We start from the raw sequence: 16959 nt of genomic DNA on the forward strand, positions 1-16959 counted from the left end.
GGCTGAGGTGAGGATTGCTTGAGCCCAGGAGTTGGAGACTGCAGTGAGTTATGATCATGCCACTGCACTCCAGCCTGGATGACAAAGTGAGACCCTGTCTCAAAAAAACAAAACAAAACTATACGTATCAATATGGTAACTTTCAACAATCCTTATTTTGTTTCAGGATGATAAGCAATCTGAGTGACATGCCTAATGATTATCTTAAAATAATGGGAAACCTTGAGATTCCAAGTTAATAAGAAAGGTACATTAAAATAAATGTATGTCTGGAAGTAAACAAAGTTTTTAACTTTTTAAAAACAGTGCTATACAGATATAAATTTAAGTAATCACTACTTGAAAATAAGGCTTTACTGCAATTTCTATTGACATTTAATATGTCAATATTCATGGCATAACATATTCTGGTATAATATATAATGGTATAATATATTCTACAACATAAGTTAAATATATTCTGCAACATAAATTAAAATTTGAATATGGTATAAGAAAAATGTATTGATTAACCAGAAACCTCTGATCCCTGACTTTTTGGAAATAAATATACATTGAAAAAAAATCTATATAACGTTGAACAAGAACCCATGGCAGTAGCAACCTCCACAGAAATGTAAATCCAAAAATAGGTAGTCCTAGTAGTAGGCTTTGACCCAGATAATCACCTAAACCAATCAAGAGTAAGGCTCAAAGAGATATAAACAAATGTTAAATGAGCAAACGCTGCCAAACGAGAGACTCTCTCTTCTCTATAATATAACCAGTAAGGCAGGAAAATCTCTCACATATTTTGAGAACATCTGAAATGGTAATTAAAAAAGGCTTTTCCACAAAAAAATAGATTCAATTAACCAGATCATTCCATTCCAGTAATTAATTCTAGTTCATTATAATTTTCTGTTTTTTTGTTTGAGACAGAGTTTTGCTCTTGTTGCCCAGGTTGGAGTGCAATGGGGTGATCTCGGCTCACTGCAACCTCCGCCTCCCAGGTTCAAGCAATTCTCCTGCCTCAGCCTACCCAAGTAGCTGGGATTATAGGCATGCGCCACCAAGCCCGGCTAATTTTGTATTTTTAGTAGAGATGGGGGTTTCTCCATGTGGGTCAGGCTGGTCTTGAACTCCCGACCTCAGGTGATCCACCCACCTCGGCCTCCCAAAGGGCTGGGATTACAGGCGTGAGCCACCGCGCCTGGCCATTCATTACAATTTAAAATGTGCGTTGAAACCTCACTAGACAGCTTTTCGCTGTAAATCAGATAGGTGAATCAGAGTAGATTTTCCCATATTTTATCCAGAAGGAACATGACCCTGTTGTGTCTACCCCCAGAACATCAATCTCCTCCTCATCCCCAATACCACAGGAGGTCTTTTCACTACACTGCTATTAGGCAACAGTTGTCCAGCAGGAGTTTGAGGGGTGAGAGACACCAGATTCACAGATTTCTGATGTGAAAATCAGAGTAAGATTCACATTACGGAGAAGCTTACAAATTTCTTTCCAAGGTCCTTACCGCTGGGGCCTCCTCAATGATCTTCTGATGTCGCCTCTGCACACTACAGTCTCTTTCAAACAAGTACACAGCATTGCCATGGTGATCACCAAACACCTGGACTTCTACATGCCTATATAAAAGCAAACATGTATGTTAATATATTTGTTAGGGGTGATAAATATCACATTCGTTAAGCTAAACTGTTAGGCACAATCACCAGGATTTCTCCGTTTTTACTTCCTTTAAGTAAGATCTGATATTTTGACCTCAAATTAGAGGTTATGGACTTAGAAAAAGAACCACAGGCCAAATGAGATGGCTCATGCCTATAATCCCAGCACTTTGGGTGCCAAGGCAGGCAGAATGCTTGAGCCCAGGAGTTCAAGACGAGCCTGGGCAACATGGTGAAACCCCAATCTCTACAAAAAAACTAGCCAGGCATGGTAGCACATGCTTGTAGTCCCAGCTACTCAGGAGGCTGAGGTAGGAGGATCACCTGAGCCCAGAAGGTTGTGGCTGCAGTGAGCTGAGATTGTGCCACGGCATTCCAACCTGGGTGACAGAGTGAGAGACCCTGTCAAAACAAAGAAACTATTATCTTGTAAAACTCAATGAAAATGTTACCATTTGTAGGATGAATATTAAAGAGAAAAAATCTCTCTACATAAAATGGCAATTAAGACACTTCTCCAACCTAAAGGAGAATGAATGAATGAATGAATGAATATTTTTAAAAGACAGAAAATAGAGACTAAAGTAGGGATACGTAACAAAAAGTAGAAACTGTCAAAGAAAAGACTGATAAATTTGACTACATCAAAATTACAAATTACAGTCACTTCATATATTGTCAAAAGACCAATGAAAAATTTTTTATGACTTTTTGTTTTTAAGCAACTCTTAGAGTTTATGAATATAGAAGACTGAAATTAAAATGGCTCATCCAGAAAAGTTAAATGTATTAAATTAATATGGACCATTAGTATCTCAGAACTACATGAATGATAAATCATAATAAAACCCAAAAAAGGGCCAGGCACAGTGCCTCACACTTATAAATCCCAGCACTTTGGGAGGCCAAGGCAGGAGGACTGCTTGAACCCAGGAGTCCAAGACCAGCCTGGGCAACATAGTGAGACTCTGTTTCTAAAAAAAAATTTTTTTTTTATAAATTAGCCAGGCATGGTGGTACATGCCTGTAGTCCTAGCCACTCAGGAGGCTCAGGCGGGAGGATTCCTCAAGCCCAGGAATTCAAGGTGGCAGTGAGCTACGATTGCGCCACTGCATTCCAGCCTGGCTGATAAAGTCAGACCCCATCTCTAAGGAAAAAACAATAACAACCAACAAAGGTACTTACATGTTGATTATAAAATAGTAAAATTATGACAAATCATATTAAGAGTGAATGCACATAACCTTTGTGGAAATAAGGCTAATATGGACTATTTGGTGAACATGAAATTCTTCTCGGTAGGTTTGTGATATGGTCACACTGTAGTTCACTTCACCTATTCACCACCATAATACGCCATAATACAGAAGTGATCAGCAAATATGTTTTCCTGTTGATTTTTTAAAATAAAAACTGTCAAACATAGAAGAGACAAAAAAAGCCAGGAAGTCTTATAAATGTATTGCTTCAGTACAATAGTTCATTTCTATTCTTGTTTACTTCATGAAGTATTTTATTTAACCACTTCAAAGAATTTGTCTTCTTGCTGGGCACGGTTGGTGCACACCTGTAATCCCAGCACTTTGGGAAGCCAAGGCAGGCAGATCACCTGAGGCCAGGAGTTCGAGACCAGCTGGGCAACATGGTGAAATCCTGTCTCTACTAAAAATACAAAAATTAGCCAGGCGTGGTGGTGCACACCTGTAATCCCAGCTAATCAGGAGGCTGAGAGGCATGAGAATCACTTGAACCTGGGAGGCGGAGGCTGCAGTGGGCCGAGATCGTGCCACTGCACTCCAGCCTGGGTGACAGAGTGAAACTCCGTCTCAAAAATAAAAAGAATTTATCTTCTTGATATATCATCTTTTCTGAATGTTCCCATTTTGAATTTTCCAACCTGTCCAATACATTCTCTTAATAAAATTCTTGGAGCTGATTTTTTCTTTTTAGATTTCTTGCCTTGCTGACTTTTCCTCTTTATCCACAAGCTATATAATCACCAAATACGTTATTGCCATTATTTTAAACAAACTGTTATCTGTTAAATCAATTCAAAATAGGAAAATATTCCCATGTTAGGATAGGAAAATATTTTACTTCTACCTATTCCTTCTCTAATTCTTTTCTATTATGTAGATCCAAGTTTCTGACCTAAAACATTTTATTTCACTCTAAAGAACATCTACTAATATGACCTGCAAGACAGGTCTACTGGTGACAAAGTCTCTTCATTTCTGTTTGTCTAAGGAAGTCTTTATTTCTCCTTCATACTTGAAGCATAATTTCACTGGATACAGAAGACTAGGTTAGTAGTTTTTCTCTGAACACTTTATATCTCACTCCACTCTCTTCTTGCATGGTTTCTGATAAGATTTCTTATTTTTATTCCTCTAGTATTTTCCTTCCTTGTGGCTTCTTTCAGTATTTTCTATTTGTCCTTCTTTTCCTGCATTTGAAGGTGATGTGCATAGATGTATATATTTTGGTATTTATTCTTCTTGGTGTCCTCTGAGTTGCCTGGTTCTATAGTTTTGCATCTGTCAACAATTTCGGAAAATTCTTGGCCATTACTACTTCAAATATCTCTCCTGCTGCTTTCTAATTCTTGTGGTATTCAAATAACGTGTTACATCCTTTTAAATTGTCCCACAGTTCTTGGATATTCGGTTCTCTCTTTTTTCTTTCATTTTTATTTCTCCTTGCATTTCCGTTTGGGAAAGTTCTATTTATCTATGTTCAGGATCACTGATTTTTGTTGTTGTTGTTGTTGTTCACAAATTTGTATTTATTTGTCCCATCATAGTTGTACGAAATCTTTGTGGCCTTGCATAATCCACAATGGAAAGTTGAGGTCTGAGTGGCACATTCTAAACCTTACCTTTTACATAACAAAATTATAGGAAAAAGAGATACTTAAGAACAGAGGGGTAGATAAGTGAAATAATTACAGTATCTTCTTATTGCTAAGTATAGGAAGCAGACAGAACAAAAGTGAGAAGAAAGCCATTGACATAACACAAATCAGCTATTTTGCTATATGACTGAAATCCTTTTCATTGTTTTTTCCATGTTTTCCAATATGTTTGCAAATACACTTATAGTTTTTTTTATTATACTTTAATTTCTAGGGTACATGTGCACAACGTGCAGGTTTGTTACATATGTATACATGCGCCATGTTGGTGTGCTGCACCCATTAACTCGTCATTTACATTAGGTATATCTCCTAATGCTGTCCTTCCCCGCTCCCCCAACCCGATGACAGGCCCCGGTGTGTGATGTTCCCCTTCCTGTGTCCAAGTGTTCTCATTGTTCAATTCCCACCTATGAGTGAGAACATGTGGTGTTCAGTTTTTTGTCCTTGTGACAGTTTGCTGAGAATGATGGTTTCCAGCTTCATCCATGTCCCTACAAAGGACATGAACTCATCCTTTTTTATGGCTGCGAGCATCTATTAATATTATGTAGGAGGCTCCCAACTAGTGCTGGGTGTACAGAGGTGAGCAGAGACAAAGTGCCTGCGCTCACTGAAGCCAATTCCATCCATCAGGGCAGAGCACAGAGCACTCAGGACCTAATAACCTGCCAAAGGCCCCAACCTCTTAATACTTGGGGATAGCAGGTTAGGTTTCAACATGTAAATTTTGGAGGGATACAAACATTTAGACCATTGCAACATGGTGGTAGCGTATGGGGGAGGGAAAGCATTCTATAAACTTGTGATTAAATCTCAAGTCTTTTAGTGGTCCTGTGTTTGTGCTGCCAAGTATTTCTAAGTTGTTTTTTTTTCCCCTCCCCTTAGGTGAAATGGGAAGACTAAAGGGGGTTGTGGTTGGCTAACTACCTTCCCCCTGAACAAAAAAGGTTCTGGCAACATCTCCCTTGGAGTTAGGATTTCTTCTGTTAGGGAGAATAGAATGCTCTGGATCTCTTTCAAATTGGTTACTTTTCCCCTCCCACTGCTGTAAAACATGAGGGATTTTTTTTCTTGGATTTTTACTGTGGGAACTTGGTGAGGTTCCTGGAGGCAAAACCCATGAAAGTGGGAGGTCCCTCTAAGACAGGGCCCCAAGGAGTTTCTCACTTGCACACTGGCCCACACTTAGCCTCAGCCATTTTTCAAAATTCCCATGTAAGTGTTAGGGCTCCAGCAGGTAAACTGATCTGGCTGTGACTCACTATACTTGCATGCTTGTCCAGATTTTAGAGTGAAGGCTTGCCCCATGGCCTCAATTCTCTGATGGTTCTAAAACCACTGACTTTCATTTTGTTTAGCCTTTTTCTTGCTTTTTGGATATGACTGATAACTTTCAAGCTCTTTACATGTTGGAGCTGAAGTGTTTGTTTTTCTAATTCCAATTGTAAAGTTCTACCACGATATGGTTTGGCTGTGTCCCCAAGCAAATTTCATCTTGAATTGTAGCTCCCATAATCCCCATGTGTGGTGGGAGGGACCCGGCGGGAGGTAACTGAATCATGGGGGCAGGTTTTTCCTGTGCTGTTCTTGTGATAGTAAGTCTCACGAGATCTGATGGTCTTATAAAGAGCAGTTCCCCTGCACAGGCTCTCCTGCTTGCTGTCATGTAAGACACACCTTTGCTTCTCCTTCACCTCCTGCCATGATTGTGAGGCCTCCCCAGCCATGTGGAACTGTGAGTCCATTAAACCTCTTTCCTTTATAAATTACCCAGTTGCAGGTATGTCTTTATTGACAGCATGAGAACAGACTAACACATACCACTTCTGACTCTCCCTCATCTTTTAGGTGCTCCAGGTAAGAGGAAACACTAGAGCAGGGATTCCAGGTTATGAAGGGAATGTGTGGGGGCCACATCAAGAGCACAGAGCAATTCTTGCCTGAGTTTTGTTTTTTCAGTTTTTTTTTTTTTTTTTTTTTTTTTGAGATGGAGTCTTGCTCTGTTGCCCAGGCTGGAGTGTAGTGGTGCAATCTCAGCTCACTGCAACCTCCACCTTCCAGGTTCAAGCGATTCTCCTGCCTCAGCCTCCCAAGTAGCTGTGACTACAGGCACACACCACCATGCCTGGCTAATTTTTTGTATTTCAGTAGAGACAGGGTTTCACCGTGTTGCCCAGGCTGGTCTCGAACTCCTGAGCTCAGGCAATCTGCCCGCCATGGCCTCCCAAAGTGCTGGGATTACAGGCGTGAGCCACTGTGCCCAGCCTTGTCTGAGGTCTTAGAAGTTGGAAACACTTTTCCTTTGGCTGCTTATAAGGGAAGTTCAGTGAAGATCTGTGTTCTGTTATGATTTCTGTAGTCATTAAATCAGTCTTATTTACCTTTTTCTGATTGACCCTTTTCTGTGCAGCTTTATCTAACTTAGAGTTTCTGGAGCATAGTGTCTATAAGTGTCTGAGAACCAGGAGGTGCATCAAATCCCAGCTGCCCTAATTCAGCCACTGCCAGAGTACGGCCAGAGAGACAGACAGATGCAGCTGAGTCCTATCATGAGCGCCTTGATATTTTCTAAGAGTCCTAACATATCCATTTTCCTATTTACATTTTTTTTTTTAAGACAGAGTCTTGCTCTGTCACCCAGGCTGTAGTGCAGTGGTGTGATCTAGGCTCACTACAAGCTCTGCCTCCTGGGTTCACGCCATTCTCCTGCCTCAGCCTCCTGAGTAGCTGGGACTACAGGCGTCCACCACCACACCTGGCTAATTTTTTGTATTTTTAGTAGAGACGGGGTTTCACTGTGTTAGCCAGGATGGTCTTGATCTCCTGACCTCGTGATCTGCCCACCTCGGCCTCCCAAAGTGCTGTGATTATAGGCGTGAGCCACTGCGTCTGGCCCCATTTACATTTTTAATCCATCTAGAATATGTATTATATATGAACTGAGGAAGAAATCTGATTTCTGTTTTTTCTTCCAAAATAGTATACTTTAAAGGTGGTTTCTTATCCCAGTCTTTCAGATACACTAAATAGTTTTGATAAGATTTGTGTAATATCTTGATATTGACTCTTCTCAGTTATCAGCACTATTTTGACAATCTTCTGGCACTCCATTAGTTCAACAGGTAATTATTTAGCAGGACATAAAGAATACACAGTATGATTATCAGGATATTTAAATGTTATTACTAGAGGCTGTTCTCTCTATGGAGTAGCCATTCTTTATTCCTTTACTTTCTTAATAAACTTGCTTTCACTTTACTGTATGAACTCGCCCTGAATTCTTTCTTGTGTGAGATCCAAGAATCCTCTCTTGGGGTCTGGATCAGGACCCCCGTCTGGTAACATCTTTCTGGTGACCACAGAAGGGACAATACTAAGGAAATCCCGACCCAAAGCGGTGGGGTCTGGTAACGTCTTTCTGATGAACTACGGAAGGGACGATACTGAGGAGACCCTCCAACCCAAAGACTGCAGCACTGATTGGCCAACTTTGGGTAAGCGGGGTGCATACACCCGGGCAAAGGATAGGATTGGGTTACAGGCCCAACTTGGTGGAGTTAAAGTCTCTCCTAAGACAGAGTGGGTTAAAGACCCCTCTCAATAAAAGGCAAGGATGCTTGACTGAACTTGGGTTTGAAGCCCAACTTAGGAAGGTTAGATTCCTTCCTAAGATTTAGGGGCTCCTCTCAGCAAAATCCCTCTCGGCTAAGAATGGGTTTGGCACTATGGATGTTAACTGCTATTCTGTTTGAATTAATCTGCCTTGCACTCTTTGCTGACGGCGGTCGGTGATAGGATTAGGCATGTACAGGATGGTGGGACATGGGGAGCTTTTACCTCCCTAAAAGGAGAAACTTGAGAGCTGATGGGACTGCTAGAAAAGATCCCCCTTTTTTTTTAATTCCAAGTGATAACTCTGTATTCCCACAAGTGGTATATATCGTAAATATTAAAATGATCATTGTTTTTAGTTGGTAGACATCGACAAGTAGGAAAATTTGCGAGGTCCGAGAAGGACTGCAGGAAACGCCTCCCTTCCTGGCTTCCCTCGCTCCAGGAGACGCTTGGTGGGCACCCAGGAAGCTCCGTAAAGGCTTCTGGGACGGGCAGAAGCCCCGCGCCCCTGCCTGCACCCCGCGCGCCTGCTCATGGCACGCCACCAGCACGGGCCAGGCGCACAAGTGCAGCACCAGCGGGCTGCGCGCCAGCTCCCCGGTTCGCCGGCTGCGGTACGCCTTCTGCGCGTTGCCGAAGTCCACTGCGGGCACCGGCGGCCACACTGCCTCCGCCGACCCACGTCCTGGCATGGCTGCTGGGCCCACGGCAGGCTGTTCGCGGGCAGCCGGCTCCGTGGACAGCGGGGCGAAGCGGGGAATGTAGGGGTGCAGCACAGGCAGGAGGCGCCTCAGAGCCATGGCGGGCAAAAGATCCCTTCTTAACTGACAAGTGGCCACCTGAACTTTTTATTTAGTGTCGGTTGCAATGGGCGGGTCTTTCTCTGGTCTCTCTGAGCACCTTGCTTTCCCCATCCTGCCACAAAGCAATGCTTTTCTCCCTTCCCTTCCCTTTCTCTCTCTGTGCAAACTGGTTGAATGAATGGCAAAAATCACTGTTTATCTCCTCTGTAAAGTTTTGATTAATAAAAAAAGGATTTGTGAGGCTAGTCTTAAGCTGTAGTGAATCTGGTGTGCTTTGCATGTCTTTCTGAATTGTTCTGTCATAGAGATGGATACCTTAGGATAAAACACAGGCTTAGAACCCCATAAGCCCACTGTTTAAGATGGCCCAGCAAACTAGTCAGTTATAAACTTTGCTGCAGGTCCCTGAAAAAAAAAAACTGGATGAGGTTTCCCCTCTTGTCTTGTATGTCCTTGGGAGCTTGACCTTGTAACCATGTGGCCTAGCTTTGTCTTTTCACAATGGTAGCCCGGGTTCAGGATTCAGTTCCTGGCTTAGGGAATGAGTCCTTTTCTTCTGTTTGTCTGTGTATTTATATGTGTTGTGTGTGTGATATGAAAGAGCTTTGGTTAACTGGTTTAAAAATAAGTGCTTATATCAAATATTTTGTCGGAAAAGTAAAAAGTATAATGCCTTTAATTTATGTGATTTAAGTAATCTTTGAGAAATTGAAACAATTCTACATGTAAGGTGTGTAAGGAAAGTGAAATGCGTTTTTTTTGTTTTGTTTTGTTTTTGAAATGCGTTTTTGGTAAAAGATTATAAGAAGGCACAGGAATGTGGATTTTTTTTTGTCTAGATTAAAAAGTTAAAGGATTGTTTTAAGTTAAATAAGATAATGCTTAAGGTTTAAGCAAGTTGTGGAAGGTTTGTAAAAAAATTAATCTTGTAAAAGAAATTCTGTGTGTGAACATATTGTCTAAAGTTAAAGGGGTATTCAGTTTTTCTGTAAATTGAACATTGGAATAAAAGCACAACAGGTTCTTCTTAAGGCACTGATCTGCTCTTTAACAAAAATTTGTAAAGGGTTATAAAAGGTTTATGAGAACCTCACCTTATGGTCAAACATTAAAATTGGGTAGATATGTCTATAAGGTTTTATTGAAAATTGGGTTTAACATTAATAGTACCGTTATGTAAAGGTGAAATTTGGCTTATTTGGCATAAGAGTCATACAGGAAGCAGTGTCAAATGTGAAATAGTGTTTAGCTTTCTTTGGGCTATATTTATATAAATATGTTGTTAGTATGTGTTCCAAAATAATGGGAAACTCCTATAATTCTGATATGACTTAGTGTACATTATCAGTATAATTATAACTGTTACATAAAACCATTGTATGCAACAGAGGTAACCAAATTTCTTTGTCAATTGTGTTTTTAACTGTGGCTGCCCTAAAACTTTTTGCCATCCACAGACAATTGTCTTGTTTTGATCCTCTTCAAAAGGAGATTTATTATTATTATTATTATTATTTTGAGACTGAGTCTCACTCTGTCACCCAAGCTGGAGTGCAGTGGTGCAATCTCAGTTCACTGCAACCTCCGCCTCCCAGGTTCAAGTGATTCTTGTGCCTCAGCCTCCCAAGTAGCTGGGATTACAGGTGCATGCCACCACGCCTGGCTAATTTTTGTATTTTTATTACAGACAGGGTTTCACCATGTTGGTCAGGCTGGTCTCAAACTCCAGGTCAAGTGATCCACTTGCATCAGTCTCCCAAAGTGCTGGGATTACAGGCATGAGCCACCAAGCCCCAAAAGGTGATTTATAATCAACTATACAACTCTAATAGGTGTTCTTGAATGCAGGTTTCATTTAACTTTGGAGATTGTGACATTAGAAAAGGGAAAAAGAAACTTTCAGGACTCTCATGGAAAGTTGAAATGTTCATGTATATCAAGCAAAACAGGAGTTAACTGTACAGACTAAACTAATAGAAGTCTGAAGTAATCTTTTTTGACTTTTTGCTTAAAACATTGCTGATCCTCTGTTTTGTTCTTCAGAGTCAAGGAAACTTTTCTTTTAAGCTATTGACAGCTTTTTAAACAATTAAGTAATGTGCACACTCATAAACAAAATTTGGAGCATATTTGTTTCTCTCTATCTGATTTCTCCAGAATTTGGAAATTATTTGTGACTATCTTAACTTACGGCAATATAGTTATTTGCATAAATGCAATAAAAATCTGCTTTCTTTTGCAATGGGACACAACTGGAGAAACTGGTTATTTTACCAAGGCTTTGACTGGAATGGCATGCTTTCCTTTAAGGAATCAAACTTGACTTGTAAAGCCAATAAAAGCCCCTGGGGAAAACTGGCCTCGTTCCTTGTCTACACAGTCTCTATATAGGGTTCCTAACCTGTAGTAAGTAAAGAATGTCACTTTCTGAAAGACTCAGGAGCCCCAAGTTATCGTGAGACCTCAAGAGGAGAAAAATTTACCCAACTCATAGGTATTTGAGGGTATAAACCCATGGCTGGGCTTGGCTTAAATACAAAAAAGGTCTTCTCTGACATTCCTTATGGAAGAGTTATATCAAAACCAATTTTAAAAGCCTGTATGGCAAATAATTATTCTTGCTGCACTTTGTACAAATAATCAGGCCATGTATAATAAAGCAAATCAGTCTTACCATGATTTGTCTTTAGTAAAAATGGGAAACCGGAGAGAGAAAAATTATGTTTCAAGAACTATGGCACATTTGTTATTAAATTTTGGTCTCATCAGTTGTTTTTGAGATTTCCTACAATTTAGACTAACCCTGCTTATTCCTGTGGACCAACCAGTGATCCCTGGATGCTGCTCAGAAGAAACAGGAGGGACTGGTAATGCAAATATCTGAATCAATATTCTAATCCTGGGCATGTATTGGAATCACCTAGCAACCTCATATCGGCTTGGTTCCAACAGTTGCCCAGTTAGTGGAAAGCCTTCTAACTTAGTTAACTTGGGATAATCTTGCTTACTTTGCTCTACTGTTGTGGAATATATTACTGTTATACTCTTTGTGTAGAAATGCAGGATAAGCTTACCAAATTTTTTTTTAAAAATACATATTAATCTTCCAGATATCACCTTTTGTCGGAACTCATGAGTTATAAGTGGCCCTCAACATACCGATGCTTTCTAACTAAGCTCCTCTCTCTATACTGAACACAAGAGATCCTAATAGTTAGGCAGGAATATCATCACCCCATTCAGCCTGAAGAAGTTACAGAAGATGGATCTTTGTCCCTCTGCAACCCTTAGGATTAAGCGTGCTCTTACAAAAGGGAAAAGGGAAATGTCAGAGGCATTTGAACCAGAGCAACTCCCATCTTGAATAGGAGCTGGGTAAAATAAGGCTAAGACCTGCTGGGCTGCATTCCCAGTAGCAAGTTAAGGCATTTTTAATCACAAGAAGAGATAGAAGGTCAGCAAAAGATACAGGTCATACGGACCTTGCAGATAAAACAGGTTGCAGTAAAGACGTTGGCTAAATCCCACTAAAACCAAGATGGTAACAACAGTGACCTCTGGTCGTCTTCACTGCTACACTCCCACCAGCACCATGACAGTTTGCAAATGCCATGGCAACGTCAGGAAGTTACCCTATATGGTCTAAAAAGGGGAGGCAAGAATACTCCACCCCTTGCTTAGCATATCATCAAGAAATAACCATAAAAATGGCAACCAGCAGCCCTTGGGGCTGCTCTGTCTATGGAGTAGCCATTCTTTATTCCTTTACTTTCTTAATAAACTTGCTTTCAATTAAAAAGAAGTTATTACTAGAAATACAGAATAGAAATAGAGTCACACAATGTGCCACACAATGACATTCCATCAATGCCAGACTGCATATAGGATGGTGATTTCATAAGATTATGATAGAGCTGAAAAATTCCTATCATTTAGTGACATAATAGCACAATACATTACCTTTCCTGTGTTTTGAGATGTTTAGATACACAAATACCACTGTGTTACAAATGCCTACAGTATTCAATACAGTAACGTGTTGTACAGGTTTGTAGCTCAGGAGCAATAGGCTATACCATAGCTTAGGTGTGTAGTTGACTATACTATCTCAGTTTGTGTAAGGACACTCTATGATGTGTGCACAACAATGAAATTGCCTAACAATGCATTTCTCAGAATGTATCTCTGTCATTAAGCAACACATGACTGTATATAGAAATATTAATAATAATTAGGAGAATACAATTATGGGTTGTTTTCCATCTTCTGCATTTTCCAAAAATTTGTAATGTATTCATATTACTTCTATAGTTCAAAAAATATTACTGATGCCTATTACAAGGAAAGTAGTATGCCAGGCAATATATACAAAAAATAAAAATGTATATACTACCAGGTCTTTGATTCCCAGGGGCTTTCCAGCTATTGGGGGAATAAATTATAATGTGACGCAACGTATGGCTAACATTTCATAAGTAAAGAACTTACATATTCAAAAAATGTTGCAGGCATGGAGTTACATAATAACTCAAATAAGCTATTGATGTCTCTGAAATAAGTTACTGAAATAAGCTATTGATGTCTCCACAATTCTAACTTAAGAGCATGCTGATTTGGATGGCTAGCCTATTCTTTCTTGAAAGGAAGCCTTCAATGTACCTTAGAAATGCCCCCCCCCCTTTTTTTTTTGCCTTAATTGAATTTCATTTACTATGCCATGCTCAGGACAGTTGTTTTATAGGGCCTGAAACAAAAAACAATTTGGGGGTCTTCTTTAAGGAGAAGAATACAAAACTGCAAATACAAAATTAGGTCAGGGTCTTGGAAGAGATTAATGTCAAAGAAGGGCCTGAAGTTTCAAGTCTGTTACCTTCAAGGTAAATCTCTTTCCAGTCATGGTTCCCAAATAAATTATTCTTTTCACTTGACTTACAGGTCACACACATATATATATATAATTTAACAATTGTCATAAAAATCTATGAAATGAGAAACTTTATAATCAGCATCTTAAACAACAAACATGAAAATAAAATTCCAGAAAAAAAAAATAGGGATTCACACTGCATTTGCTATAGTGGTACCCAGAGAAGTAGCTTAGTGAAGTGGCTTAGATATGAACTCTGGAGTCAAAGTGCCTGGGTTCAAATCTCAGCTTTACTACTTAACAGCTGAGTGACCTCAGAAAAGTAACACAACACAACCATTCTGTTGCTTAGTGTCCTCACCTGTAAAATGAAAACAGTACTTACCTAATGAGGTTGTTGTAAGAATTATATTAGAATTAGAAGGACAGCAAGATTATTTAGCATGTGTAAAATATTTAAAATCTGGCACATGGTAAGTGCAATGTAAGTGTTAGCTCTTATTAACAGCATATCACTTGTAATTCAATTTAGAAAATTACTTCCATTTCCTGAGCATCTCAACTGACAGAGTTCTATAAATACAGCTGAATTTATTACAATAATTTGCTAATATTGAAAAAAAAAACCCTAAATTTCATCAACAAGAAACATACTGAATGAATTAATGGTATATCAAGATCATAGAACCGCTAGGTCACCAACAAAAAGAATGAGGCTGATCTACAATTACTGACATGGAAATATGTGATATAATATTAGTGTATAAGATTCTATTAACTGGCCGGGCACAGTGGCTCACACCTGTAATCCCAGCACTTTGGGAGGCTGAGGCAGGTGGATCACGAGGTCAGGAGTTTGAGACCTGCCTGACCAACATGGGAAAACCCCATCTCTACTAAAAACACAAAAATTAGCCAGGCATGGTGGGGCATACCTGTAATTCCAGCTACTTAGGAGGCTGAGGCAGGACAATCGCTTGAACTCGGGAGGCAGAGGTTGCAATGAGCCGAGATCGTGCCACTGCACTCCAGCCTGGGCAACTGAATGAGAGACTCCATCCAAAAAAAAAAAAATTCTATTCACTGTTCTTAGGTATGTATTTTGTTTGCTGTATGTATATGTATATAGGTTTCTATTCACATAGAAAATGGCTGGAAGAATGCATACCATCCTACAATCAGTGGTTACATCACAGGACAGAACTGGGAAACTTGTAATAATATACTTATATACTACTACAGTTTTATATTTTATAGAATGTGCATGCATTATTTTTATAATTTAATTTTTAAACTCTGAGTCAGAAAAATAAGGTCAACCCACCTCGGTGTGTCTACAAACTTCTCGATCAGCATAGCATCATCATTGAAAGACTTCTTAGCTTCTCTCCGTGCTGACTCTAACTGTTCTTGAAATTCTTGTTCTGATCTAACAATCCTCATTCCCTAACAGAGAAAAGATGATTATGACTACAACATAAATAAAACAAAGAAGACAAGCCTGAATTGGCAAACACAAGCATGCACAATCTTACTTTTCCTCCTCCACCCCGGACGGCTTTAATCATGACAGGATAGCCAATTCTCCTGGCGTGTTCCTTCAGGCACTGGTCTGATTGGTCCTCACCATGATAACCCTCCACAACAGGTACTCCAGCAGCAGCCATTATGGATTTGGATGTGCTTTAGAGTGGGAAAGAAAACAACATGCCCCAAATTCTACAAATTATTTCATTCAAGACAAACATAAATATAGCCCAGTCTATAAATTACAATGGAACACTTTAAAGAAAACATCGAGTCTGAGAAGACAAAATAATACAAATTTAATATGTCTACTAGTTAGTTTCCCTCATTTCATGTGGTAGCTCATCTCACCCTATTTTTTAATCCCCAAATACTAATATATTGATTAGAAACATTAAGTATTTTCTGTAACTCAATAGAATTTCTCTATGTCGCAGATAAATAACTTATGCCTATGACAACAGAAGGGTAGAATTAAAATATTATAGGTAAAACAAACTATTTCTTTTTTTTTTTTTTTAAAGAGACAGGGTCTCACAATGTTGCCCATGCCAGAGTGCAGTGGTGCAATTATACCTCACTACAGCCTTAAACTTCTGAGCTCAAGTGATCCTTCTGCCTCAGCCTCCTAAGCAGCTGGGACTACAGGTGTGTGTCATCATACCCAGCTGAATTTTTTTTTTTTTTTGAGATGGGGTCTTACTCTGTCACCCAGACTGAAGTATGATGGTGTGATCACAGCTCACTGCAGCCTTGATCTCCTGGGCTCAAGCAATCCTCCCACCTCAGCCTCCCAAGATGCTGGACCCACAGGCACGTGCCACCATGCCTGGAATTTTAAAAAAATTTTGTAGAGACAGGGTCTCCCTGTGTTGCCCAGGCTGGTCTTAAACTTCTGGGCTCAAGTGATCCTCCCACCTTGGCCTCCCAAAGTGCTGGGATTACAGGTGTGAGCTACTGTGCCCAGGCCTGGCTGATTTAAAAAAAAAATTTTTGAGAGACAAGGTCTCACTAAGTTGCCCAGGCTGGTCTTGAATTCCTGGCCTCAAGCTATCCTCCTGCCTCAGTCTCCCAAAACACTGGTGTTACAGGCATAGCCACATGCCTGGCCCAAACTATTTCAACTGACCTTCATACAGTTATAATTTAAAAGATATAAACTCATACCTCTTTATACCCATGTCTCTAATTGCAGATGGAGGAGGGCCTATAAAAATCATTCCTTCTTGCTTACAAAGTTCAGCAAATTCCATGTTTTCTGAAAGAAAACCGCATCCTGGATGGATAGCCTAGAAATGAGAAATAAAATAAAAAATTTACTCATCAGTGCTCAACTGGCAACACCTTAATGCAGGTGAAGCTGTCTTCCTCTGGGAGGCCTCTCCCTACACTGGTAATAGTATGGTCTCTATTAAAATCTGTTTCCAAAGAAATATCTGAAATATTCATATGAAAGCTCTGAAGCCTTACCTAAACCAGATGAATCTATATTTCTTTTTATTGTGATAATATATACATAGCAAAACACTGACCATTTTAGTTACTTTCAAGTATGTAATTC

General features: G+C 39.8%; 1 protein-coding gene across 2 annotated transcripts in view; it reads right to left on the reverse strand.

Annotated features, from left to right (window-relative positions):
- MCCC1 (methylcrotonyl-CoA carboxylase subunit 1) overlaps positions 1–16959 on the reverse strand; it is an 83784-nt gene that overhangs the window by 40058 nt on the left and 26767 nt on the right. For both annotated transcript variants that reach the window (XM_516898.7, XM_009446912.3), the window contains 4 exons: positions 16566–16687; positions 15407–15554; positions 15196–15317; positions 1515–1626 (listed from right to left, as the gene is read on the reverse strand). In XM_516898.7, the coding sequence (XP_516898.3) occupies positions 1515–1626; positions 15196–15317; positions 15407–15554; positions 16566–16687 (504 nt within the window). The remainder of the gene's footprint in view (positions 1–1514; positions 1627–15195; positions 15318–15406; positions 15555–16565; positions 16688–16959) is intronic.

The sequence above is a fragment of the Pan troglodytes genome, chromosome 2 (assembly GCF_028858775.2).
Source record: "Pan troglodytes isolate AG18354 chromosome 2, NHGRI_mPanTro3-v2.0_pri, whole genome shotgun sequence".
Classification (NCBI taxonomy): domain Eukaryota; kingdom Metazoa; phylum Chordata; class Mammalia; order Primates; family Hominidae; genus Pan; species Pan troglodytes.